The sequence below is a fragment of the Acomys russatus genome, chromosome 8 (genome assembly GCF_903995435.1).
Source record: "Acomys russatus chromosome 8, mAcoRus1.1, whole genome shotgun sequence".
Lineage (NCBI taxonomy): Eukaryota > Metazoa > Chordata > Mammalia > Rodentia > Muridae > Acomys > Acomys russatus.
Window position 1 is genome coordinate 29,033,937 of NC_067144.1, and position 26,487 is coordinate 29,060,423.

Consider the following 26,487-nt stretch of genomic DNA (forward strand, 5'->3'; position numbering starts at 1 on the left):
TTATTTCCTAGGTCCTGAGCAGCCTCCATCTAAGAAATGACACTCAGAGGCAACAAACATGGACAGCGGGCCAAGGAGAAGGGAACACACAGGTCAGAAGAAGCCATTTGTACGCACTGCAGCCCTCTTCGTCACTTCCGTCTGGACAATCCACTATACCATCACATTGCGCATTTTGTTTCCTGAAGCAAATGTCATTGCCACATTTAAAGGTCCGGTTGGTGCATGGGATGCCTGAAAATGAGAGAAAAGAAGCATTGTTTTGTTCTTGTTTCTGGTCAATAGCAGATTTGAGGGAATGACATAGAACTCTGCAAATGGTGTGTTGGTTGCAGGGTCCCTATTTTCTGCTCTGGGAAAAGCTGGCAGAGGAAAGTGGAGACATCCCACGGGGATGATTTCCTTCACTTAAGCAGATGCACTGGAAGGCAGGCAAATGGCTTACAGCTGAGAATCCACTGTAACCCTCTCCTCATAGCCATGGGGAACACAGCACAAAAGAGTCGGCCATATTGAGAATTGGCCATATCAATGGCCTTGGGTCATGGCCTCTTGCCTATTACTCTCCATGGAAAAAAAGAAGCTATCAAAAGCCACGCTACATGCAGTCAGTCCTTTTTGGTGGTTAGGGAGAAAATAATGAGTAAATGCTGTGAATTCCAATGCATTTGTTCATAGCCTGTGAGGTTTACTTTCTGCAGTGGTATTAGTAGGTGTCCTCACAGTGTCTGGCAGGCTCCTCTATGACTCACCCTTCACCCTCCAACCTGCAGCTAGCACAAAAACCACAAAAATGTGCCAGTATTTGCGCAGGCACACATCCAATTCCACCCCACCTACCGTATCTCACTGGAAACAAGTATCTCATTGTTTTCTAGAATGGGGAGGATTTTCAGAACAAGAGATATAAGGGGTAAAACTGGGAATGGTCTGTGGCAACGGGGGCAATCGACACTCTTAGTGCAGCAGAGCTGTCTGGATCACCGGGGTTCTAACAGAAAGACAGAGCCCTGGGCATCCTCCTCACTGCGAGTGCAGTTCTGCTCATCCTGGCCGTCCTCACAGTCCCGGAAGCCATCACAGACCAGGGGGCCATGCTGCCGGAAGATGCTGGTGTTGCAGGCAGGTTTGGCAATCACTGTGATGAAATACAGAAAGGTCATGAACACAGGGCATCAGCTGGGCTCTCTGACGACCAACAGTGCCCCTCTAAAGGTGTAAACCCTAACATCGAAAACACAATAGAGTGATAGAGTGTGTTTTCCTTGAAATGGAATGTCCCTGGAAGAAAGAGGTTTAGTATAATTCCTTACTTTCACATAATTCCTTCCCAAAGGGCTTGTCAGATCTTGGTTTGCTATCATGGAAGTGTGTTTAAATCTGGTGGTTTATATAACTTCAACTCACTGCATCATAAATAATCATATTTTGTTTTACTTTTGAGACAAGATGTTACCGTGCAGACCACGCTGACTCTGAACTCAGAGATTCACCTGCCTCTGCCTTCTGCGTGCTGGGATTAAAGATGTGCTCCACCATGCCTGTCATAAGTAACCTTCTCTCTCTCTCTCTCTCTCTCTCTCTCTCTCTCTCTCTCTCTCTCTCTCTCTCTCTCTCTCTCTCTCTCTCTCTGAGTTGATCTTGCCTACCCTCCTGAGGAAGATGCAGTAGACAGAAATGGGAGATTTTATCTCATTCATCTTTCTACCTTGGGTTGCTAACAAAAAATACTAGGTGCTCACAAAAAGCTTGGTGAATTAATGAAGGTGAGATCTTAAAGGATATCACACTTGTAGTCCATGTGTGAAACCACTTGAAAATTGTTTTATTCTGATAGATAAATATCCTAAGCATCCCGGTTTCTTCTTTGACCTTCTTCTTGAATTAAGTTCTCAGCTACAGCAGGCACAGGGTACCAGCAAGCATCTTTAGAAAGGATAGTTTCTCTGTGATCTCTAGATTGTGAAATTTGTCAGTTTTACTGTCTTTGCCTGGTTTGCCAGGACATTTCTTGTCTTACTGAGCACTCGCCCTCTTATACAAAATAACGGCAACGGCTTTCATCTGGGGCATTAGAGCAAAGGACAGTAATGAAAAAAAGAACTCTTCAATCACTAAAATTGCCAGCATATATTTTCTTTAAATATAAAATATCATAGATTTAGACTGCTAATGGGCCATAAATTAAGGTTTTATTTTGTTTTGTCAATATAAAGGGTACAAAAGAGTTAAGGTTGTAGTGTAGTGTTAAAGTACTTGCCTAAAACATGCAAGGCACTAGGCTTGATCCCAGGAAAACACACACACACACAGAGAGAGAGAGAGAGAGAGAGAGAGAGAGAGAGAGAGAGAGAGAGAGAGAGAGAGAGTTGTAGAGGCACAGGTCATTTTATGAATATAATTTTACATAGCTGTAGCATATTAAATGTGATGTTTCTCCAAGGACGTGGAAAGATTACATACCATGTCTGTTACAAGAACATTTAAACTGAAAAAAAAATGTTGCCACAATTCTATATTGTCCTTAAACAATCTTGCCCTTGTCCAGTGAACTAGAAGTAAGCTCAGAAATAGGTTGCAAATAACAGTGAAAAATAAAGACATAAATTCTCCATCTAGACCAGGAATATCCTGTATCCGCCCTTGCTCATTCCCAGCATGATGCCATTGTATATACAGAAGAGGAAGGAAGAAAGACTGTAAGAGCCAGAAGCCTCTAAGGAAGCAGTGTCTCCTAGACAGAGCAGGACTCATGTACATATGAACTCACAGAGACTGTGGCAGCACGCACAGGGCCTCCATAGGTTAAAGCCAGACCCAATCCCAGTGCCGAAAGGGGCAACATGAGCTAACCAAGAAGCTATCTCCAATTGACATATGCTTGCACAGGAAAACTCAATTTCCTCCAGTGGATTCTCACTGAGTTCATTAACCACACCTAAAGGGCAGGCCAGATGCCCAGCAGCATATCAACAACACAAAAGAAACTCCATGGCATTTTTGTAAACTTTGTCTCCTACTGCTTTGTTTGACATTTTTCATTTTTAAAACAGATTTGTTGTTTATTTATTTATTATTTATTTACTTTACATCCTAATCATAGCTCCCTCCCTCTCTTCCTCCCAGTCCCACCTGGCCTCCCTCTTCACCCTCTCCCCTCTCCCCTACTCCTCAGAAAAGTGGAGCCCCATTTCTTTTTTTATCTTACTGGTCTTTTGATTGTATATTATGATTTCCAATTTCATAATTTTACACGTTTTGTTCCCCACCACCACCACCACTGTGTGTGTGTGTGTGTGTGTGTGTGTGTGTGTGTGTGTGTGTGTGTGTGTGTTTTCATTTTTAAATTCCGTTTTGTTTGGTTGGTAACTTGTTTTCCAAATAGAAAGAAAGAAGGAAGGTGGAGTTGGATGGGTGGAGAGGTGGCAAGGATCTAAGAGTAACTGGGGGAGGGGAAACCTTAATCAGAATATATTGTATGGAAAAACTTTTTTTCAATTAAAAAAAGAAGTAACTGTAACAGAAAAGATTTAAAAAGCTAACCTAAGCTGGCCAGTGTGTTCACCATGCCTGTGTTCCATAAGCAACCACTTTAAACTTACTTCTTGCAGATTCTGAGCTCCACAAGGTGAAGGACCTGTGCTTCCACACAGGGTTGTGGTGGACTAGGTCATTAGCCACAGGACATGACTCCCTGGGATCAGACCATCTGATACTTCCATTGTCAAGACCCCAAAGTATGCAAAGCAAATCTCCCTCCCTCTTGACTGTTGGTTCAGCCATATTCTGAGCAACAGATTATGATGCAAGCCTTGAAAGGCCAAGCCTTATGGGGAGCCACATGTTTCTGCTCACTTGTTCTTGCTTTTGTTACTACTAGTACCTTGGCTCAATGAAAGATGGTGCCATAAACAAACAGCTCCTATCCCAGCCTCAAAGGATCTCAGGACAGAGTGGCCAGTGATTGAACCTGAGCCACCCGGCTAAGCAGAGCCTATGCAACCCATCAATGTGTGATCAAGAATAAGCGTTTGAGCTAATTAAGCCATTGAATTTTGGGATAACTAGTGACAGACACGCAGCACTACAGAGACTGGTGTCAGCCAGCAGCAGCAATGATTCCAAGAAATTACTTATTCATAATGAAGTCGTATTACACCTACCACAGAAAAGTTCATCACTTTCATCGAAACAGTCATTTACTCCATCACAGCGCTGAGCCTGAGGGACGCACAAACCTGAGGAGCATCTGAAAGATCCAACAGGACAAGCTACCGGCAAAATAAAAGCACAGGAAATCTTAACTGTGGTCCAAAAAGTCATCAGACTACCTTAGCAAAGAATTCAAGAGCATTAATTGGTAGGAAAATGGGAGAAATGATACAGTTTCTCCATCTAATCAAGACCGTGGGTATCTTTATGCAGAATTTCACTAAGCAAAGAATAAAAGCAAATCAATGCCTCAGAAGTTGAACATAGTAAGACCAGTGCCTGGTCTCAAAGGCCGGGCCTCCTGCCTTCTCCCTCACTGCTGATCGCTCCTTCCCATTTACCCAGGTTATTCACCAAAGATCAAGCCATTGAGCCTGAGCATATGATGGATATTATAGAAATAATAAGTCCTCTTTCCTCTTGTGTGAAAGAACAGAGGAGGACCCATAGTCTGCCCAGCTACTGTCTCAGTGGCAGTGGACAGAGTTGGTGGCCGCTGGAGCATCATCATGGTGTGTGAAACATTTAGCAATTAAGATGCCTTGCTTCTCCCCCTCCAGGGGACATGGTCAAATGTGAGGCACCAGAGTGGCAATCAGAGGAAGGACAGCAAGTAGCCAAGAAGAGACTTGATACCCTATGAGAATATATAGGGGGAGGTAATCCCCCTCAGGAACAGTCATAGGGGAGGGGAATAATGGGAAAATGGGGGGGGGCGAGGAATGGGAGGATACAAGGAATGGGATAAACATTGAGATGTAACAAGAATAAATTAATAAAAAAAAAAAAAGAAAAAAAATTAAAAAAAAAAAAAAAAAGATGCCTTGCTTCTCCTGTGCCCCCGTGGAAATTCAAACACTCTGACTATTAGAATGTCGCACGTGAATCTAGAAGCACGTGGGCTGGGAGTTGGTAGAGGGGAACAAAGTGGAGAGAAGCTTTTTCTCAAGTCACACCCTCATGGTCTCTGCACTGTGTCACCTTTCCAAAGGGCCTAAAACGTCTCCAAGCCATTATCTCCACCATGCAGCTGCAACAACTTCCCTCGAACACTGTCTTTTTTAAGGACTGCTTCCTGGCTATGTTCTGTGGTTTCCTATATAAAGTTCAACTTTCTGGAAGCTGATGTTTGAGCCCTCTCAACCAACCAGGTCTCCCTAGTCATCACAAGGAAGTATGACTAGCACAAAAGAAAGGAAAAAAAAAAAAAAAACACCAAAAACCAAAAACCAAAACCAAAAACATCAAGATGAGTATCATGTCACATATCTATTATCCCAATACTGTGGAGGCTGAGGCTGGAGGGTTGACACAAATTCAGCGCCCGCCTGCTATACATAGGCTAGCCAGGGATACACAGTTAGAATTTGTCTCAAAGGAAAAAAAAAGAAGAAGAAGAAAAAGAAAAAGAAGGTAAGGGAAGAAAATCAAAAATGAAAGAAAGGCCAAAATATGGGTTTTCCTATATTTTAGAAATCACATGAGGAATTGTATTTCAACAATAAGCCAATAATATCAAAAAGTTATTTTTCTATAACTTATAATATATCACTAATATATAATTTGATATACCTTTTATTATTTTAGTTTATATTATTTACCTATTTTAAAAGATAAATATATATTAGTAAATAGCAACAATGAGGCAATATTAATTCTTTAAATTCTCGAGGCCTGACACAAAGAAGGGTTAGCCTTGCTTTATCACTCAGGGCTCTTTAGGGTTTCTAAGAAATGGATGCCAAACATACGTTGACTGATGTTGTAACTGCCATATTCTACCAAAAGAGGCTTGTCTGAAAGCCTGGAGCTGCACTGGAGCTGGATGTGGACCAGGGGGCTGGGCACTCGGAAAATGGTCTCGTGATCCATGTAGGAGCCGCAGTACCTGAGAAGACAAGAGTTGGGGAGGACACATGGCTTGAGGACCCATAGACTGTGTTCCATCGCCAGTGGGCATCACTGATGCTCCGGACATTCAAGCTGTCTAAGCAGAGATGGCTGTAGTAGAGCTAAGAACAACAGTTAGTGTGTGTTGTGGAACTGAGGTGTGATAATTTCGCCTGAGTTTTCTCCTAGCACAGTACTGTTGGCCTGCTGCTTTCTTTACTGAGAGGGCAAGTAGAACAATGGATCGGATGCTCCTAGTTTGAATATTTTTACTGTCGAAAAAGTGTAACAACAGTGGTCTTGTTTTTATCCATGAACCCCTCTGTACAACAGAATAGAATCTGTGAGCTCAGGCTGACAATATGCAAATAATTCCACCCACAGGTGAGACAAAAGACAACAACATTAATTCAATCTAAATTGAAATCTGATCTGCACTGCAGGGCTTGTCCTTGCCAACGTTTCAAAGAAGCAGCACGTACCCACAGTAGTCTCCACCTTGACTTTTTCTTTACTTCCCAACATATCACGCCAGCAGGGTTCCCAGTGTCCTTTTGAGTAAATGTCACTCTGGTTAATAATTCTCACTATGTGAGCATTGTAGCTAATGGAGAGCAGAATATTATTTCACAGCAAGGTAAGTTAGTTTACTGCTCCATGCAGGCGAGGCTGTTCCAGTGTGAAACCTGTCAAGTCTCTCTGGGAAACTGCTGACATAAGAATTGAGAGCGTGATCACATCCTCCCTTGGTACCTGTGAACGCCAAGCACTCTAGACTCCCAAAGCATTTGGGAACTGCTTATGTCCCATGGATGCAAGACTGGCATTCAGGAGTGCTAGCTATTACTCTTAAGGCTTAGAGAAAACAAAAGAGCATTCCTGTGTTACTCAGAAGCCTTTGGCAGTTGGCTGAAATTCAAGAAGTGAGAGTGGATAGCCAGTTACTAGAGCACACAGAAGAGATGTGTGGGTCCGGGGCCAAGCCAAGCTTTTAGGACCATACTTTAACTGGTCGTGCTGAGGATGGTTGTGTACTCTGAAAACACGTCCATTGTGTTATATGTGTCTCAAAGTGACATCTGGAATTTTCTTGCAAAGGTGAGCTCTTCTCGGTGTATTATTATGGTTTGACTGTGAAGGGTCTCCCCACAGGTTCTTGTATTTGAAATAGTTGGTGCTCAGCTGATGACGCAGTTATGAAATGTTGTAAATGCTTACAAGACAGATCTCAGCTAGAGGTAGAGAGTTAGGGGTTGTCCTAAGGGGTATGTTGTTCTTGTTGTGTCTGTGTGTCATCATCATCATGGTAAAATCATCATCATTGTCATTCTTAGCCTGAGCTGCAGTGTCACCAGTTGTCCCGTGCTTCTGCTGACCAGCCTGAGCAGCCCCTACCTCAGGGAGTCCTCTAACCCCCACCCCCCAAAAAACCTGAAATCTTCTGAAACCTCAATCCAAACTAAACCCTTCTTTCTTTCTGTCTCATATTTTTGCCATAGTAACAAGCAAATTAACGAGCACACACTAAGGTTGGGATCAAGGAAAAAGAATCTTTTATACTCATGCTTGGGCTGGAGTTTGAAGGTGATTAGTATGTTACGGAGCATGATGGGAGTTTGCGGGATGGAAGTATAAAAAGTGAGAGTCTGAAGAAACCCTGGAGGAGCCATTTTACATCCTCTACACGCACAAGGCAAGGAACGGTAGCCAGAAAGAAGCAAAGCATTGTGTTAAAGTTCAGACAGTAAAGATACTTTGCACTGAGCCAGAGTCACACAAGTTGGCCTAGCACTAGACTCTAGAACTTTCTAAGACACCAAAGGCCTCATTTGCTGAAGTTCTACAAAGGCCATTATTCACTTGTCTAAGATTCCACTACCACATCCAGCTGCCCTGAACGCAAATATCCCAGACTATGTTATCTGATGTTTCAGGGAGAACCTTGGATTTTTGCCCATCACCATTAGGTCTTGTTTGGTTTTTTTTCTTCTCCGTTGTAGCTCACATTCCTTTGACCCACTTCTTAGCTCCATTTTGATGGCTTAGAGCAGATCCTTTTTTTTTTTTTTTTTTTTTTCCCCTAGTACAGAAAGAGCTGGGAACTGAAATCCTGAGGGGACAAACAGAACCAGATGAATCTGGTAGGACTTCAGCTGCAAGAGAACTGCAGGAAGAACCTCTGCTTTGGAGAGAAGTATTTGGGGCCGGAGGCTTTCCTGGTATTGGTTATGAGGAGACTCTTCTACTTGAAGCAAAATAACCCGGGTCATGATTGTTAGTTATGAGGGGGGAGGGAGCTCTCTCTCATTTTCATTCTGTAAGTGTGTAAGCTCAGGATGTCTACTTCTGCTATATATCAAATGCAGTGTTCTTAAAGTTTTAAGGGCACATTGTTTTGTTTTCATTTTTTATTTTATTTTTTAAGATGAGGAAGTCTTGCTATGTAGCCATATCTGGCCTGGAATTTTCTAGGCAGAGCACTCACAGAGCTCCACCTGCCTTTGGAATGTTAGAATTAAAGGCATGCACACTTATGACTTAGAGTTGACATCATTTCATTGAATGCTAACAAAAACAAATTTAAAAATAACTGTAATCAAAAAGATTAAATGTTTTTCCTATTTAATAAGCTACTAGATGGCAAGCAAGATAGGAATTTGAACTTATATAGCAGATACTTGAAGCCAGGCCCATGATGGCACAAACTTTTAATCCCACCACTAGAGAGGCAGGCAGATCTCTGTGAGTTCAAGGCCAGCCTGATCTACATAGTAGGTTTCAGGACAATCAGGGATACACAGAGAAACTGTTTCAAAAAACAATACAGAACAAAACCAATAAATAAATAAGCAAATAAATAAATAAAACAGATACTTGACTCAAGCTGTATTTCCAAAATGAGTGTAGATGGTTTTTTAGCAATGAAATTCAGATAGCTCTCTTCCAGTGAAAATAGAGCCATGACTATTTTGCAGACAGTCTCTAAACAAATGAAGAAATGCCTTGTTCAGAAAAACCTCTTGGAGAGATGAACAGATGGCTTGGTGAGTACGTGCTTGCTGTGCAAGTATCAACACTGGAGTTTGGATCCCTATCAACTACATAAAAAGCCAGATGTTAGACACATCTGTAACCTCAGCACTGGGGATGTGCAGGGAAGAGAATCACTGATGCTTGCTGGCTAGACAGCCTAGCGATAAACAGACAAACAAACCAAACCAAAACAAACAAAAGCCAGTGAACTGGCAATAAACAAACAAAAAACCAAAAAGACTGTGAACTCCAGTTCAGTGAGACACAGTCTCAAAAAGTGGAGAGTGACAGAGAAAGATAACTGAAATCAACCCCCATGATGTCTGCATGAGTATGCATACACATACATACAAGTGCGCTCGCATGTATGCAATACATACACATGTGCTTATGTGCACGAATGTGCACGTGCACGCACGTGCGCGGGCACACACACACACACACAATCTTAAAAAGAAAAAAGAAGGAAGGAAGAAGGAGGAAGCGGGGCTTTTAAGAAGAGAAGGGTTTCTTCAGAAAATAACACAGAGAAAAGAAGTAGCTGGCTAAACTTTGAACCCCTACCCAGATCCAGCCAGTGGACAGGACATTCTCCACAGTTGAGTGGAGAGTGGGGTATGACTTTCGCACGAACTCTGGTGCCCCATATTTGACCATGTCCCCTGAATGGGGAGGCCTGGTGGCACTCAGAGGAAGGATAGCAGGCTACCAAGAAGAGTCTTGATACCCTATGAGCATATACATGGGGAGGAAGTCCCCCTCAGTCACAGTCATAGGGGAGGGGAGTAGTGGGATAGTGGGAGGGAGGGAGGAATGGGAGGATACAAGGGATGGGCTAACAATAGAGATGTAATATGCATAAATTAATTAAAAATATTTTTAAAAAAAGAAAAAAGGAAGTAGCTGGCAAAGCTACTACTATCATAGGATGCGTCTTTGAAAGTGAATTGAGAAGCTAGTCTCTTGCCAAGGCAAATCACAGCCATGTTGTTGAATGGGGATTATAGTTTTAGAAACAAATGAACAACCATGATCCCTAAGGAACAAGTTAGGAGACACAATTATAGGACCTACGTGGTAGATTCGGGAATCCCAGGCCTCTATATGTCTGAGACTCTTTCTGATCATGTGTTTTCCAGTCTTAGGCTATACCCAGGTCAGCTTGGCCTTCTCCGCAATGCAAAACTAGCCAGTAGTCTCTTGTTTTTGAACCTCCAGAGCATCCCCTTGCTGTTTTTCCCAGTGGCTCCAGGATTTGAGCACCTCATATAGCAAATACATTTGTGAGCTGTAGACTATAGTCTTGCAGAATAAAGAAGGTGTAGCGCTGCGGATCTGAATCCTGCTGCCCCCACAGGTGCTCCCTGGCCACACGTAGAGCTCTGAACTCCTCCCTCCTTAGTTTCCCTCTGTCAGTAAACTGCAGACTCCTAGAGGATAAGGAACCTTCCTCAGGGTTCCTCACACTCAAAAAACAAAAAAACACCGCTTACATGTGCTCATTAATTTCCCACCATCCGTGCTCACAGCCCTTCATACTCTTCTTAGCTATGGAATAGTTGTAGAATTTCAGGGCTATGCCAAGAGTTGACAGGGAAGTCTGTGAAAAAGCAAACATCAAGTCAGGAAAACGGCTGTGTAGAAGAACCTATTTCAAGTTTCAATGCCCTTGCTTGTGCAGGACTGACTCATTCTTTTGGCTTGTTGCCTTGTGGATTTTCTACTGTGTGTGTTATGTAGCTCTTGTGGGATAGAGCATAGTGAGAGGGGCAGAAGGAACTCTAGAGGAGGATGGTAAGAAACGGGTGCTACAATGCGGGGGAAATGGTGGTGAGGGGAAGGATAATGCAAGCAGAGAGTGAAAGACATTGGAAAAGCCATAGTATCCCCTATTGTATTATTTTATAAGAAGAATAAAAAATTATCTCAAATAACCACTGGGAATTTCTATGGCAAACATGCCTGCATATTTCCTTCACAGAAGCAGGAACAAGTGACTTCCTCCCAATCCATGCATTATGGCTTCTCTGTGGTATGGGGAGCGGACTAACATGGCTCACAGTTATCCTGCGGAAGGCTGATGGGCCTTACTCTCATGTTCTCTGTGTCCCTTCTGTTGTTCCTCACCCCCTTACTGGCATGGTATGCCCTTTTTCTATAAAGATTTTTTCCCCTCAGCCCTCAGCCCTCAACCTCTAACAAAATAAAAAGTAGGCCAACATTCTTATTTACACCTTGACTAAAAAATCACAACAACAGTGTTTATGGGTTTTCCTTTTAAGTCTCTGGGTTATTATAGAATCCAAAGAATTTCAACGATGTGACAGTTTTAGGGAAAAGAGCATTCCTTATTCTGCTTGTTGAACAAACTCAAGAAGACATCTGTGTTTTGGAGGGATTGAAGAGGAGAAGAACATGGTATTTCTCCTTCCTCCTTCCTTAGCCCTTTCATTTATCCTCTTACCCTCTTGTCTACCCAACCCTCTGGTCACCTGAGACCTTAAACCCTGAAAATTCGGAAGACGGCAAGGATCTAGCTACTTATTTTGTAAATGGTTGTGCCATTAACAACAAATAACTTAAAGATAGTTGTCCCCAGAACATTGAATCAATCATCAGATTTAGCTAAAATAATAAAAATCATTTTAAGTCCTAAATTTGCATAACTATATACAAGTGATCAAACATGTTGCATTCCCTCCCTTGGGGTCCTCAAGGTCCTTACATAAAATGCGCAGTACTTGTATAGCCTACACTTCCTGTAAGTATCCATATTGTTCATAATAGCTAGTACCATGCAATAATTTTGTAAGATGTAGTTATACTGTGTTGTTTAGGAAATAATGTCAATAATGTGATCTGTATATGTTCAATACAGGTACACGCTCAATCAAGCCATGAACTGAATCACAGATGTGAAATCCACAAATAGGGAGGACTGACTGTACCTGTAGCTTGTTAGCGTGTCGCCTGTCTCCCCCTACTGGAAGGTACACTACATGAAAGCCAAACTTTATTAAATTATTTTTTCAGTCTCAGAGTTCTACTCTATTTTACTGCTTGAGTTCCAGGCCCACAGTTACCATCCAGTGACATACGGATGAATTCAAATTATATATTCGATGTTTATATACAATCCAATTATGATGCTACACACTAATGATTATAGGAATATGTATTCAGTGAGCAATGGTGACATTTTCTATTTTTATATGCTATTCAAGTGAAAGAAAAAGGTAGCTTTACAACCAAGATTTAAGGCAGTGAGCAATGCCTTAAAAAGCAACAGAGATAAATGTATACATTTCATATAAATATATTTTGGGTTACTTACAAACTGAATGTAAGTAATCCAATCAAATTTATTATTTTATTAATTTCCAATGTGAAGTAGCACTATGTGTAATAAAATAATTCTTTGATCCTGTAACAATACCTTTACATTTTAAAAATAAATAAAAACAAAATAAATTGGAGAAATAAGATCAAATCAGCTGAGAGTAATAAGTAGGTAACTTGACAGCAGAGGATGTAAACTATGAAAAATTTTCACTTCCTAGATAATATATTTCAATAAGATTTATATCTCCTAACATTAGGTGATATTGCTCTCAGAAAAAATTAAGTGTTTACATTTTTTAAATTAAATTTTACTAAAATAGAGTAATTCCCCCCACCCCAAGATACTGAGAAGATCTAGGTTACCTGAAATTTCCAGGTGCACTTGCATTTCGGGGGATAGTAGCTTGGGTAATATGGACTTGAAATTTTTCCTTCAAAGCTGTTGATTTCCTTGACCAATATAGTGTGTTCACACTCTGAAAGAAGATATTCACACACCAGGGTCCAGCATGACACGGTTCTGAGGGCATGGCTGCATGCATTTCTCTACACACACATATTCACTTGACTAATGAGTGGGCATATTTTTGAATTTTTATCTCTTTCAAAGAAATAATACCAAACAGATACTTGGCTAATGATAGATTCGAAGGAAACTCCAGTTCCCAAAACCGCAAAGGGCAGTCCAGATATCCAGAGATGAGCTCAGCCTAGACTATAGAAGGAGTTCTGGAGGTGAGGGAAAAGCCAGCATTCCTCAGGAACCTGTGAAGCCAGTTTCCCTCCATCAAAAGAAGTTATTTCTCTCATCACTGGCAGGAGGGACAAATGGCGGTCTGTGGTGTCTGTTAGTATACTGAAGTGGACGCTGGCCTTCAGGCTCCCTCAGGCTCACAGGTACCTGTTACACATTTCTGTGTCCATGTTAGCATCCTAGACCTTCTCATCTTCTCCCCTACCCTACACTCTCTCCAACTCACTTACTTCCCTTCTCCTAGCTCCTCGTTCTCTTTATAATCCTTCTTTTCTCAATATATCTCTCTGTCTCTCTCTCTGTGTCTGTCTCTGTGTGTCTCTGTGTCTATGTGTCTGTCTCTCTCTGTCTCTGTCTCTCTGTGTGTCTCTCTGTCTCTCTGTCTCTCTGTCTTTGTCTGTCTGTCTGTCTGTCTCTCTCTCTCTCTCTCTCTCTCTCACACACACACACACACACACACACACACACACACTAAAAGCAAAAGCCTTCCAATTAACCATACCATGAAGTAGTTATGTCATCAGTTTATACAGCTGACACGTTTTTCTCACATTCTATATTTGTTCTGCAATCCTCAATTTAGCTACGAATGACTCTTTTCTTTAGAACATGGTTCTGGAGTTGGAGACACCAGGAACAGGCAGCCACATACCTCTTCCTCCAAGCTCCTAAGCACACTGGTTCCAAGCTTCTTTTTGCCCTTCCAAACACACGTTCAATTCTCCTTTGCCCTCTTGAGTTACCTAATCAACATCTTTATGTTAACAGTTCTTTACTGAATTCATGACAGTGCCTTTCGTCTGAGTCAGACTCCTTGCCTCGTACAACTTGACTGTCACAACTAATCGTACAACACAGCCCCGGGATAGAAAGACTGAAGCATCTTAGCAAGGATTACAAGTGACTTACTTGTTTAAACTGGAAAAGACTTACTTTGTTCAGGAATGACTTCAAAATATGCCCGTATCCCTGATAGCCTCCGTACATAAGGAGACTTCAGTGTCACCAACATGAGGTTATTTGTAGAAACAAAGGACATTAATGTTCTTGTGGGTTCACAGATTCTGCAACCAGATAACAACACATGAATAACTGCTCATTTCATGGATGGGTCTTCACACCACAGCACCCTACATTTCCAGAGACATCATTCAGTTCTTCTGTGTTAGCTTCGTCTAGTCAGCCCTTCATCGGTGAGTAGACATAGGGCACCATAGATGGACTAGAGATAGAAGAGATGCAAACACATTTGCCTGGTAATGGCTACAAAGGTATTTTCTCACATGGCCATCCTTGGACTCTTCTTGACAGCAAACAGGCTATAACGATCACGTATAATTGTAGAGGTGACCTTCGCTCACATTGTATTAAGGTGTGTCTCTGTGCATTTGATTATTAATTGCTGAACCTGCAGTGGGCTAAATACTAACAGATTTTCTATTGTCATTGATAATGAGGATTCTCCTGCCTCAATGTTGTGTGAAAATTACTCCCTGACTATCTCTGATTAACCAATAAAGAAGCTCAAGAGCCTATGACTGCACAGAGAGAATAATAGGTGGAAGGTCACCAGGCCATGAGGATGAGGTCACCATGGAGGAGTCACCATAAGGACAAAGATGGAGCAGGAGAGGCCATAGTAACACTTGATGGCAAGTAGCATGGGGCACATGGCTGGGAAGTAGGCTACGTTAGCTTGATCAACTTAAAATAGATATCTGCCCAGTCATGATGCATGAAGTTTATTAATAATGTAACAGGTCTCCATCTCATTATGTGGGAACTAGACTGGGTGTAGAAAAACCCACTAATTCCAATATATAATGCCTTAGCTCCATGGATCAGGTGGGTGAAAGATGCTAGACCATCAAGCAATTAAATTTATGTAAGTTCCAGTGTTCTTTCAGCACTTGTACAGATGCTGCCTCATTGCTCTGAAGTAAGGATCAAAGTGAGATAATAGCTCCAAGTCTCTGGAAGAATGAGAAGAAGCTAGCTATCACTGAGAGGAGGCACGAGTGAACATGGTTTTCATTGCATATACATTCCTCACCAAAATATAAATGTATATCCACACATACAAAGCACTGTGATACATGTAAATACTATTCAAAAAAGATAATTCACATATCCTTTTAACAGAGTGCCTAAATAAAGCTTGATTGCCCTCATTATCTTACTGAATATTAAATATCCATGAATTGTCAAAGCACCTTGAATGCAACATTTATATAATTCCTGATTGTTTCATGGTTCTTCTTGCTGTATGTAGTTTTTTATTTATGTGTAACAATATAAATGTATATGCCAAAAATAAATAAAATAAAATCTTTTTAAAAAAGAAAGAAATTTACTATTAAATTTTAAACTTAAGGTACAAGGAAGTACTTGTATATTTAATAAATATAATATAAATGAACACATTTATGTAAAATGTAACAGAAATTTGCTGAAGAATGAAATGGTAAAGTAATTGCCACTATTTTCTCTGGTCTCATTTCTCTCTAAAATGAATACATGCTATCCTTGTAACTAAAAAAAGTTTTATTCATTTAATGTGATCTCATTATCATAAAATATTTATCCTCATGCTTTATTGATACAATAGATGTTACTCTAATCATCGTTAAAGTGAAGTCACACAAAATGTCTGATGCCCAAAGTCTTTGCTATGTGGACTTTCAGGTTCTTATTTACTGTACATGAACAAACACAAAATCTGACAGATAATGAAAAGGCATTAAAGCGTCAGGGTTACCAGGGTCAGTCCTTGTCACGATATATACACTTTATTTTTGTAAGCAAAGGAATTGTAAAATGGAGAGCCTGAAAAGCTTTTCCACTAGGCAGTTAGAGAGCCTGCATCTTACCTGTACAGGATGGCACTCCGGATTGGCAAGAGAGAGTCATAAACGGTCAGGGAGTCGGTGACACAGTTGTCGGCCTCCAATTGGATGGCCTCAATTGAGAGACGAATCAGATAACCCACTACGGCCACCAGCTTGAAGTGACACATTAGCTGTCCTGAGGTTGCAGAAATTTCCAGAGGGTAGCGGAGGGACAGGTGATCTGCATAGAAGTACTGGGAGCAGCCTCTGTCTGTGGAGAAAGAGCCTCCCTTGGTGTCTTCTCTCTGTCTCTGTCTCTGTCTCTCTGTTTCTCTGTCTCTCTCTCTCTCTGTCTCTCTGTCTCTCTCTCTGTCTCTCTCTCTGTCTCTCTCTGTCTCTCTCTGTCTCTCTCTCTGTCTCTCTCTCTGGCTCTCTCTCTGTCTCTTTCTCTCTCTCCTCTCTGTCTCTCTCTGTCTCTCATCTCCTCTCGTCCTCTCCTCTCTCTCTCTCTCTCTCTCTCTCTCTCTCTCTCTCTCTCTCTCTCTCTCTCTCTCTCTCTGCATGGCCTCTCTAGATATCTTTATAAAAGAGTAGTGAACTAAAGCTGTCGTATGGAGGACATCTGTTTTCCCCAGTATAAACTCCATGTTCCTCTCTTTTGGGGACAGAACCTATTACTTTGAGAAACTGCCTCTACTTAGCCCCATAGTTTAGTTGGGGTTAAATTCACCTCTGATTCTATAATCAGACACATAACCAGACTAGCCAAATAGTTAAAGACATTGGTTCAGGAATGGATCCATCAGGTAATCTGCACACAGGATTCAGCTCAGAAGTTCTACAAGAACTTCCATGAAATCTGTGAGCAGGAGTTTTCCACTATGGCTGAGGAAAAATCAAGCCTAAGCTTTGGTTTGCTACCACAGTGGAAGCTACACCTGAGAGCCTCAATATAAGAAGAGAGAGATGTATGTTCCTGCCAGTATCTCATTTGAGAACTTGGTTTTGACTATGCCTGATGCCAGCATAATCCACATTTGTCCCAGCTGCTTAACATATAAACCAATCAAGTTTCTTTTATGCTAAAGTCACTTACATTGCTGTCACTTGAAACAAAAAGAACATTAACAAATCACAGCATTTTTTTAAAAAAAGCTATATATGTGTATCCTAATGAGGGGTAAAAAAAGAAATGTGTGCATTTACCAGGTCCTATGGTTGAAGAGTAATCTGACCGGAGACCAGCTGCATTGAAACAAAATAGAAAAGAGAGTGTTAATTCCAGAAGTTCATTTGTTAAAAACAAAACAAAACAAAACAAAACAAAAAACTGTTTTCAGTCCTTCTTTAAAATAATCAAACACATCTGATATGGGTTGTACTGTCCAGTGAGGAACAGACCAATCTAGACATTTAAAGATAAAATAGAACACTCAGGAGATGACAGCCATAAGGATCTATGAGAATTCAACATACTGTTTTATTTGCTTCCATGAATTCATAGTTACAATTTTTAAACAACTTGAAGGTACAAAAGCAACCCTATGTACAATAGTAATTAGTCCTAAAACTGAAATAGTAAACATAGTGTCAAAATTTTCACTAGAGGTTTTTCATTCATTCAAATCAAGTATCAGCCACCTACTGTATATTGTGTGTGTGTGTGTGTGTGTGTGTGTGTGTGTGTGTGTGTGTGTGTGTAATTGGTACTTATACATGCAAAATTTTATATCAAAAGAGAAAGCTGCAGAAATTCTGAGTAATACAATGTTTCACTGTCAGGACAAATGGTGACACTGTGTTTCCATGGGGCCAAGGCACAACCTGTTTGAGAGCATTGGGGAAAGCAAGGCATCAGGCAATAGGGCTGTGGAGGCAGATTTCAACTGTTGGCCTTTTATGAGATAGTATGAAACCTCTAACCAGCTTCTGACTGACCACAAAGATGATGATGATGATGATAATAATAATAAAAGTTACATCAATACAATGTTAAAATAGTAATGTATGGGTACCTATTTTCATCCTGTCCAAACACACATCTTAATTCTTAGGCCTCATGTGTGTCCTGCTACAAGCTACTGCAACATAAAATTCCACAAATAGCAGTATACCTACTGGGGCAAAAAGCAGGCATCTGGCCCATTCACTTGCACATGATGCAGGCATATGACACAACCTTTGTGGCAGTATTTTCCATACTAAATATACGTGTGCAAAGGCTGCAAAGGGTGAATTTTGATTTTTCATTTTCATACATAAAAATCTGTGTCACCTTGACTTCACCTTAACTTCAAAAGTCTCAATAAAGGAAGACCCAGGAGACACCAAAATGTCTTAGCAGGTGAAGGCTCTTGGTATCAATCCTGGTGACCTGCTCCTGATTCTTACACAAGAGCATCAGCTCCCACAAGGTGACCTCTGACCTACATGTATGCTCTGTGGCATACGGAAGCACACACAACTTAAAATGTAATTTTAATAAAAGACTCATGACAGCCAGTTCCTCTGTTCCTTCGGCGAACACTTAGGACCTTTCTTCTATTCTCCCTCTTTGCTTTGCCCTGGAAAGCCTTCAAATCTTTACCGCTATGTCCAGGGACCAAACTAAACTTCAGTCTCCAGGAGCAACAATATTACAAAGGAAAAGATAAGCTAACCTTCAGTAAAAAAGTCTTCTATTCTAGAACTTTCTTCCTTAGGGAATTAGGTCTGAAGGTGCCTCAGCTTAATAAACACTTTAATAAGATGAAGGAATACACTTTAACGAATATAATTTTGTATATATTTGCTCACAGCTCTACTTTTCCACCATACTGTGTATAACGTTTAAGAAGTCCCTTCACCAATGGTAGCTCTAATGTGCAGCTAATCCTCTGCTCCTGTGGTCTTAGAAACGTCTCTACTACAATGATAACTCTGATAATGTGTCAGAAGTGATACTCAAGGAATGCTTAAAGGAGAATTACCCAACAGTCACCATTTAGTACGACAGAGTCCATGTCCACAGCCAGACCCTGCAAGCTCCCCACAGAGGTGCGGTTTACGATGCTGGTTTGGATGGAGTCCTTCAAGATAGCTGCCACACAGTCCTCACAAAAGATGTGGCCCTTGGCGTGGGGCATGACAAACACAATCCAAAAGTGGACTAGAAGACCACCTTTGTTGTTACTACTAAAGAAGAAAAAAAAGAGAGATAGAGTACATCTTAGAAAGACATAGCCAGGACCGTAGAAACTGGCAGATTCAAGGCCACTGAGCACATCCTTCAAATGGACCTAACACCCTTCCTTAGGTTGTCTTTGGCCCTGCTCTAAGGTTTGGAAAAAGAAAGCATCATTCTGTGTGGGTTCTAGTCACTGTGTTGGATTCAAGCCTGGAAGCATCACTGCACATAGCTGCATCTCCACAGAAATTCCTCTGACAGTATCAGCCAGGAGTCCCTGCGTACCGCTAACAATGGCAGTTCAATTCTGCAGAGTGTTGAATCTGCCTTGTCCAATCAACCCTCTGATAACCTAGTTCTGCAGGCGAGAACAGCGAGGACAAACATAGTTCAAAGATTGCACAGCTAATATGAGGTGGAGCTAGAAACAGTGTCCAGTTTTCTTTTCAAGCTGCCCCGGAGTCCACACTCCTAGCTGTGCAACTATGACATGCTTCATGTTAGAAATATATGATGGTGCTCCGTAGTAAATAACTTTGGAGATGTAAGTTAAGGACACTAAACATGTTGGTCCCTCCAAGGCTTCTCGGTCCCTTTACTGTACCCCTGGTGGTTATGAGTCCCTGAAGCTGTCCTTGAGATATGGGAGAAATGTGATAATGCTATATGGAGCAAAATTCTCCCTAAAAAAAAATTATTATTATTTTACAATGAGATTCATTTTTTTTCCTTCTCAAACAATCTCTAGTGGGCAGTCTTTTATCGGACATATTTTGAAAAGTAGTGGTCTGTGCCTTTTTCTTGTCTCCACCAGCCACCCACCATGGTGACCATTTTCCCCAGAGTGGCTAAAGTTGAGGTTCCATCTGGGTGGAGGAGGGCAGACAGACTTGGTGTGACAGCCTGGCAGACGGCTGGGCCGTTAGCTTTGCTCACGGGGTGCTCACCACCCAACACAATATTTCTGAGTGGGGCCAGTCTCCGTCCCTCCAGGGCCTTAAGCAGAGGTTATAGCAAGGATGGTAAGAATCCCAGAACAAGGGACAGACCTTACCTGACGTCTGCCACCACAGACTGCTTATAAAATTTGGAGAAAGCAGATGTTGTATAAACAAGGTTTACCTGAAAATAAAGAGATTATATTTTAATCCTTTCGAACTTGGTTTTCTTGGGACCACACGCCAACAGCCAGTGGTGGAGAAAGAAGGCCTCAAACTGAAGGATCCTAATGCCAAACCCAGACATTACCTCTTGAGTTTAATTAAGTCCTTACTTCTGAAGCAATTCTTGGAAGACTTTTATTCTGCTGTGAAGAATTGTCAGTTACTCTCACTCGTTTATTTCTGTCTTTGAAGTCTGTCATCAACTTTAACTTCTGGGTTCTTCTCATTCCTAACACTAGTTTTCTTCATAGTTAATAAATCAAACTCATATTTATCTATGGTGTCGGATCTGCTTATGCCCAATGACAAATTCCAATATTAGCCACAAGGTGGAGCAGGTGCCCATAGTCAGGCCAACAGTCCCGAGGCCAGCTGGTCCAAAACGTAATTGGCTCTCAAGGGAGACCTTTTCCAATACGCACAACCCTCTTTGTCCTCCAGCTAAACTCATTCTCTTCTCCAGCTCTAAAGAAAAAAACACCCACACCAATGTCCAAATCTTAAAAATGCTATAATACTGTGGATAAGAGTATGAAAAAATATTATAATGATGCAACAACAACAAAACATTGCCTATATCTGCTGGGCCTCTATTGGCTTTGTTTAGTTCAGTTTCTCCCAGCCTACCAAGTAAACATGGCTTTAGGCATAACTGTTGTACCTATATTCAAGGTGAAGGATTTCCTTCTGTAGCTATTGGCAGTCAGTAAGAAGCTACCGGAACAGTGCCGTCATTCCCCAAACCCCTCCTCATTTCTCACTGCAGTGAGGTCCCTGGCAGCCCTCTGTGTCACTGCAGAAGTCCAAGTTAGCAGAAACCTTCCTGTTACCACTCTGGGCCTGGAACTCTGAATGGACTTTCTCTTCTAGATGCTATTAGGGAATCATCTGGGAAAGCAGTTGGGGATATGCATAATTTATGACTGTTTTGATTTTGTGTTATGTATAATGCAAAAAAAAAAACTGGAAAGCTCCTTAAATGTTCAATAAAAAGGAATTTGTTAACTTTGAGAGTATTAACACTTACTTTTAAAAGAATATTTGCTCTCATAGGAAGCATGAAACGCAATGTTAAGAGAAAAATATCACACTGTAAAAGTAACTGCTAATACTCCAATATTGCAGTCCCTCGTGTCCTTATGGACAAAAATCAAAGCTTTGTCTATGGAAATGACATTGAAAAACTGATGATCTTTATACTTGTTTGAATGTTAGTAATTTTTATATTATTTATTATTTGAATAAAAAGCACAGCTTTTTAAAGTGAAGAGATGGCTGGTGCAATGCTGAAATAGATATGTAGAAATCACAAAATTAATCAGTGTGTTTTAACTTCAGAACTGAGGGGCAGCAGGGAGAGGGGACAGAGATCTTTTAAAGATGACATGATATTCCTTACTCTTCAGAGGAGAAAAACTATAGTTGAAAGAGCCATCTGAATATGGTTTTATCCTACAGTGAAGATGGACTAAATAGAGGGAGGAAATGCAACTACACTTTAAAGCACAGATGAACTAAAGTTCGTGCTTCCCTCTGACAGCTTTATTTTTGTACCCAGCCTTCTACTTCCTGAACTCACAGAGCCAAGACACTTAGGAAGCTCCTCCCACCCCATTGCTTGCTCCCTCAGGCTCCTCCCTCCTGCTCCTGCACCCTCAGCCTCACCACTTGCTGTACTGTCTTTGCCATGGAGAGAAATTCCCTAGACTCCTTCTGCCGGTACTCAGGAAGAAACTCAATGTTGGTGATGCGGAACATTCCAACAAAATAAAAGGCATCTTTGCTCTCTGTCTTACCTGCAAAACAAGAGAGAAGGCAATGAGGAGGTTGGAAAGCCAAGCAATGTCTGATGCATGTTGGCAGGAGTCTCTTAAAATGATTTCATCTTAGGAAGATACATAGCTTAGTGCATTGTAACCTGTAAAACTCAAAATGGACTGAGTGGCATCTCTTCCATCAGCAGCAAATCATTGTAGCTCTTAACCCACACACTATTCATCTTAGCTGCCACTGGTAAATACCTGAAAGCAACACGTGAAGGTAAAGCTACATTCCTTGGACTCTGGTGGGAGGTTAAAAACATATACAGTTTTCATGCATTACATGTCTGCGAGCTGTGAAGTGATAAGAAGTGTGTGCCATCACGGTCTGGGGTACAGGTGGCACGATGGGAAAAGAGAGAGGAAACCCCCTGACCCTTTGGAGCCTCCACTGAGCTCATGGCTGACTCGTGTGCCTAATACTCAGTAGTGTGGTGAGGCTATGCTTCCATTCTGGGAAACAGATGGAGCCGTTCTCTTTACCAGTGTGGCCTTTGCCTCAGCATGGGGTCACTCCTACTCAAATCTGCTCTGGGAACTGTAAGACTAGGCTTCCTGGCATGAACTTTGCTGTTGACAGATGGACAGAGACAAGGCTGGCTGCATCTGCATGGACTCAGGGCCCAAGGAGAAAGAGGGCAGAGCTAGGAGAATTGGAGTCTATCCCTCCTGCACCCCCTCACAATACTGGAGGTTGAACATACAGTAGACAAACACTGTGTATAGCACCGATCACAGTCTCCTCTTCATTTCTAAGATGGCCTCTCTCTTCTCCTGAAGCTTCCCGTGGATATGTTTCAATATATATTTCTCTGCTCGTGCATTTACTGCAATGCTCAGAATCAAACTCATGGCCTTGCACGTGGAAGTCAAGCACTCTCTGCTAAGCTATGTTCCCATGCCTTAGTCTTTCAAGAATGCCACACAGGGCCAGACCAGGCCATCCTTGAACTCTGACTCTTCTGCCTCTATCTCTCAAGAGCTGGCACTGCAGTCATGTGCGCCCCTGCTCGGCTTCTCACATGGCTTTACTCCCTTCTCTGTGGCAGTACCTCCTCAGACAGTCCTCTCAAGCTCTCTGGGGTAATGCACAATAAACCACTGCTTTACCTCAACTCCCAATATAGTAAGCTCATGGCTTATCTTTGGGCCTCAAGACATTTGGTGGGGAGGGAAAAGAGGGAGGGGTAGCATAATAGAAAAAATATCCCCTTGCTGGCAAAAGGCCTACCATCTTGTGAAGCTAAATAAAAGATGGTTGGAGTTAACAGATGGAATCTATAGGAGTGACAGAAATCAACTCTATTTGGGGTCACTTAGGCCAAAGCAAAGAAGTGAGGCTGTGTAAGGATGGGGAGCACAGGGGAAAACCAGAAAACCTATTTGGGGTGCATCTGGGGAGGTCTTCTGTTTGTTGGTATTTGATCATTATTGGGTCCTTGACCTTGGCAGATCATCTTCAACATGTGTCACTAAATCTCACACTTAAAACTAGTCATTGCTTTTGGCTTTGTTCTTCCAGGGAGACACTCTTTAGGTAGGTAGGTAGGTACGTCAGTAGGTAGGTAACTTTTTTTGTTTTTGAAGAATCTCACACTTCATTCTCTGATAGGTATGTACTCCAGGGGCAGAACAACAGGAATGCAAAGTTAGTCAATTTAGCATTGAATCCAATTATATTTACAGAGTATTTTTAGCTCAGTCCAGTGTACAAGGAACTTGCTGGTCTCCCTGAATAACTGTCTACCTCACCTCTAATGGCCATCCTCTATGACGTAATTGTATATGTCAAAATTAACCTGTTTTCTATTAAACATCTTACTTATTAAACAAGTTTTCTTTTGCTCCCTATGTCTGTTTCCATTAACTGACCCTTTCTGGTTTTCATATAAGTACCCAACTTCTGTATAATGCTTTTCTAAAACTTTAATTATAGGGTCTTGCAAATATGCCAGTTGGGGTACCAGGAAACCATGACATATAAGTGTTCTGTGTTCGTATGAAATGTGTTGACTTTACTGCCCATTTTCTTAACTTCTCCTACCAGTCTATAATTGCCTTGGACTCAGAAATGATATCTGGCTTACAAATGCCCACCACAGAGGTCAACTCATATTGGCAGTCCCACAATGCATCATGTGACCTTCCAGGAGCCCATTCTGGAGGCAATTTCTCAATTCCATCTCTAGGCCCATTAGGTGCCCCTCTCCAATAACTACAAAATGTTCACTTGAGGATGTAAACATAACCCACACCCTTCTTGGGTAACCCATTCATGGGCTTTTCAAAAATAGAGAATACATCAGTAAATACTCTGAAGATTGTCTTTGTACTTAGATTATGCCAAACAGATTATTAAGGATCAAGGTATAGGGACAAGTGAGTGACCTAAACTGCTCAAGAACATTTACAGATTCTTTGCCTAGAATTCTCTTGCCTTACAATCACATTCTAATATCCTTGAGAGCAGATCTAGGCAAGCTGTTTCTCTCCTCAGAGCACTTCTGACACCAAATGGGTGGGTTTTCTTTCCTTATCAAGCAACTCTCCAATTCTCTGCAGATAGAAATGGGGTATCCAAGACCTAATGTAGCTATACAGAGTCACCGCCTCATTCTCATAGTGATGCTCTGGCCTCAAAGGCTGACTACAGGGAGTGTACCTCTAAGCAATGCATGCTGCTTCTACAAACCAGGCTCTAGCCTCTTTCTTCTTTCCAATGTGGTCTAGAATTGAATGGTACAGCTTAGCGATAACATATTAGTTCCTCTGTCCTTCTAGGCACTTCTTGGTACCAATCATCTTATCAGTATTACAAAATCAAAAAAAAAAAAAAAAAAAGCAATATTCTTAGAAGCTCTGTTTCAGCAATGTAGAACTAGACCTTGATAAAATATTGTAACAGAATATGGTCTCATCTACTATCACTTAGGAAGTTATAACAATATCAGAAACAAGAGACTAGGACCCAGATGTATGTATTTTACTTATGTGCCATTAAGTGTATTTTGTACCAAATGTATTACACACATGAGGATGCCTACGCAAGTCAACCAACGCTACAGTTACCAGGTTGAATTGGTAAGTGCTGTGTAAAAAGGAGCCAAGTTGTCACACAATCCCCAAAGGATCAATCAGACTGACAAAAGCATAGTTACAGTGACAAAAACATAACTGGGAGACAAAGGTGTTTATATGAAAGGAGGGTTCAGGGAGATAGAATTTTAAGGTTGCCTAGTAACAGTCTGTGGGCAGAATGCGGAAATGAAACCGTTTAGTGTTCCATTAATTTTTTTCAGCTACAAATGTGCTGCATTTGTGAGTGAGTCAACTTCCCCTGGGCATCCTCTTCAGCTTCTCCCTTCCCATCCTTCCTCTCTCCCCTTCCTCTTGTCCACCCATGGGAAGAAAGTGATGGCACCAAGAAGAAATGGTGGACAACTCTGATGGCTTTCCCCTTAAAATCTCAACTCCATTTTTCGAAGCAGTGTCCATCAGGGAAAGAGAAAAAAAATCTACCAGAAGAGCCCAGAGACCTCTTAGGCCTGCTGATTTGTGCAGGACTCACCTGCTCCCAAGGAAACTTAGAATTCAACTTACTGATATAGAGCCACAGAAGTGTCCAGGCTGTGAGTGCCAGGATAAACAAAAACACCGTGAAGAGAATGATCTTGTTTTGAACATTCCAAAAGGGAGCCCTCTTCTTGGGCTGCTTGCGAGGCCTAGGTTTGCCAATGGGTCTTCGAGGTGGCCTTCTTCCTGGTGACTTCCCAGGGACACTGACCACCTGAATGGAGATGTTGGATATCTTTTCAGAGAAAAGAGAAATTATGAGTTAGAAGTGATTACAAACACGAACGGAGTGCCTCATACAGGAGATGCTGGTGCTACAAGGCCTGTCGTTCAAGCTATCTGTGTAAGCGAAATAAGTGGCTTCTAGTCAGCTACAGTATAAAGCTTAGACAGTCTAAACATTAGGGCTGGCAAAGTAGCTCAGTGAGCAAAAACATTTGCCACCAAGCCTGATGACCTGATTTCGATTTTCCTAAACCAGTGGTTCCCAATCCTCCTAATGCTACAACCCTTTAATACAGTTCCTCATGTTGTGGTGGGGAACCGTATTAAACCATAAGATTATTTTTTATTTCTACTTCATAATTGTAATTTTACTACTGTTGTCAATTGTGATGTAAATAATATGTTTGTATTTCTTGACGGTCTTAGGCCATTCCTGTGAAAGGTTCATTGGGCCACACATGGGTCGCTACCCACAGGGTGA

The 26,487-nt window shown here is 41.5% G+C and overlaps 1 protein-coding gene across 1 annotated transcript in view; it reads right to left on the reverse strand.

Annotated features, from left to right (window-relative positions):
- Positions 1-26,029, reverse strand: part of Tmprss7 (transmembrane serine protease 7) — a 32,468-nt gene extending 6,439 nt beyond the window's left edge. Inside the window, exons 1-13 of the mRNA XM_051149993.1 lie at positions 25,809-26,029; positions 22,054-22,184; positions 20,280-20,347; positions 19,040-19,233; positions 17,266-17,304; positions 16,118-16,330; positions 14,165-14,323; positions 12,841-12,953; positions 10,629-10,735; positions 5,964-6,100; positions 4,164-4,271; positions 1,028-1,138; positions 118-234 (exon numbers count right to left, since the gene is read on the reverse strand). Of these exons, the coding sequence (XP_051005950.1) occupies positions 118-234; positions 1,028-1,138; positions 4,164-4,271; positions 5,964-6,100; positions 10,629-10,735; positions 12,841-12,953; positions 14,165-14,323; positions 16,118-16,330; positions 17,266-17,304; positions 19,040-19,233; positions 20,280-20,347; positions 22,054-22,146 (1,459 nt within the window). The 5' untranslated portion in view covers positions 22,147-22,184; positions 25,809-26,029. The remainder of the gene's footprint in view (positions 1-117; positions 235-1,027; positions 1,139-4,163; positions 4,272-5,963; positions 6,101-10,628; positions 10,736-12,840; positions 12,954-14,164; positions 14,324-16,117; positions 16,331-17,265; positions 17,305-19,039; positions 19,234-20,279; positions 20,348-22,053; positions 22,185-25,808) is intronic.
- Between the last annotated feature and the right edge of the window lie 458 nt (positions 26,030-26,487).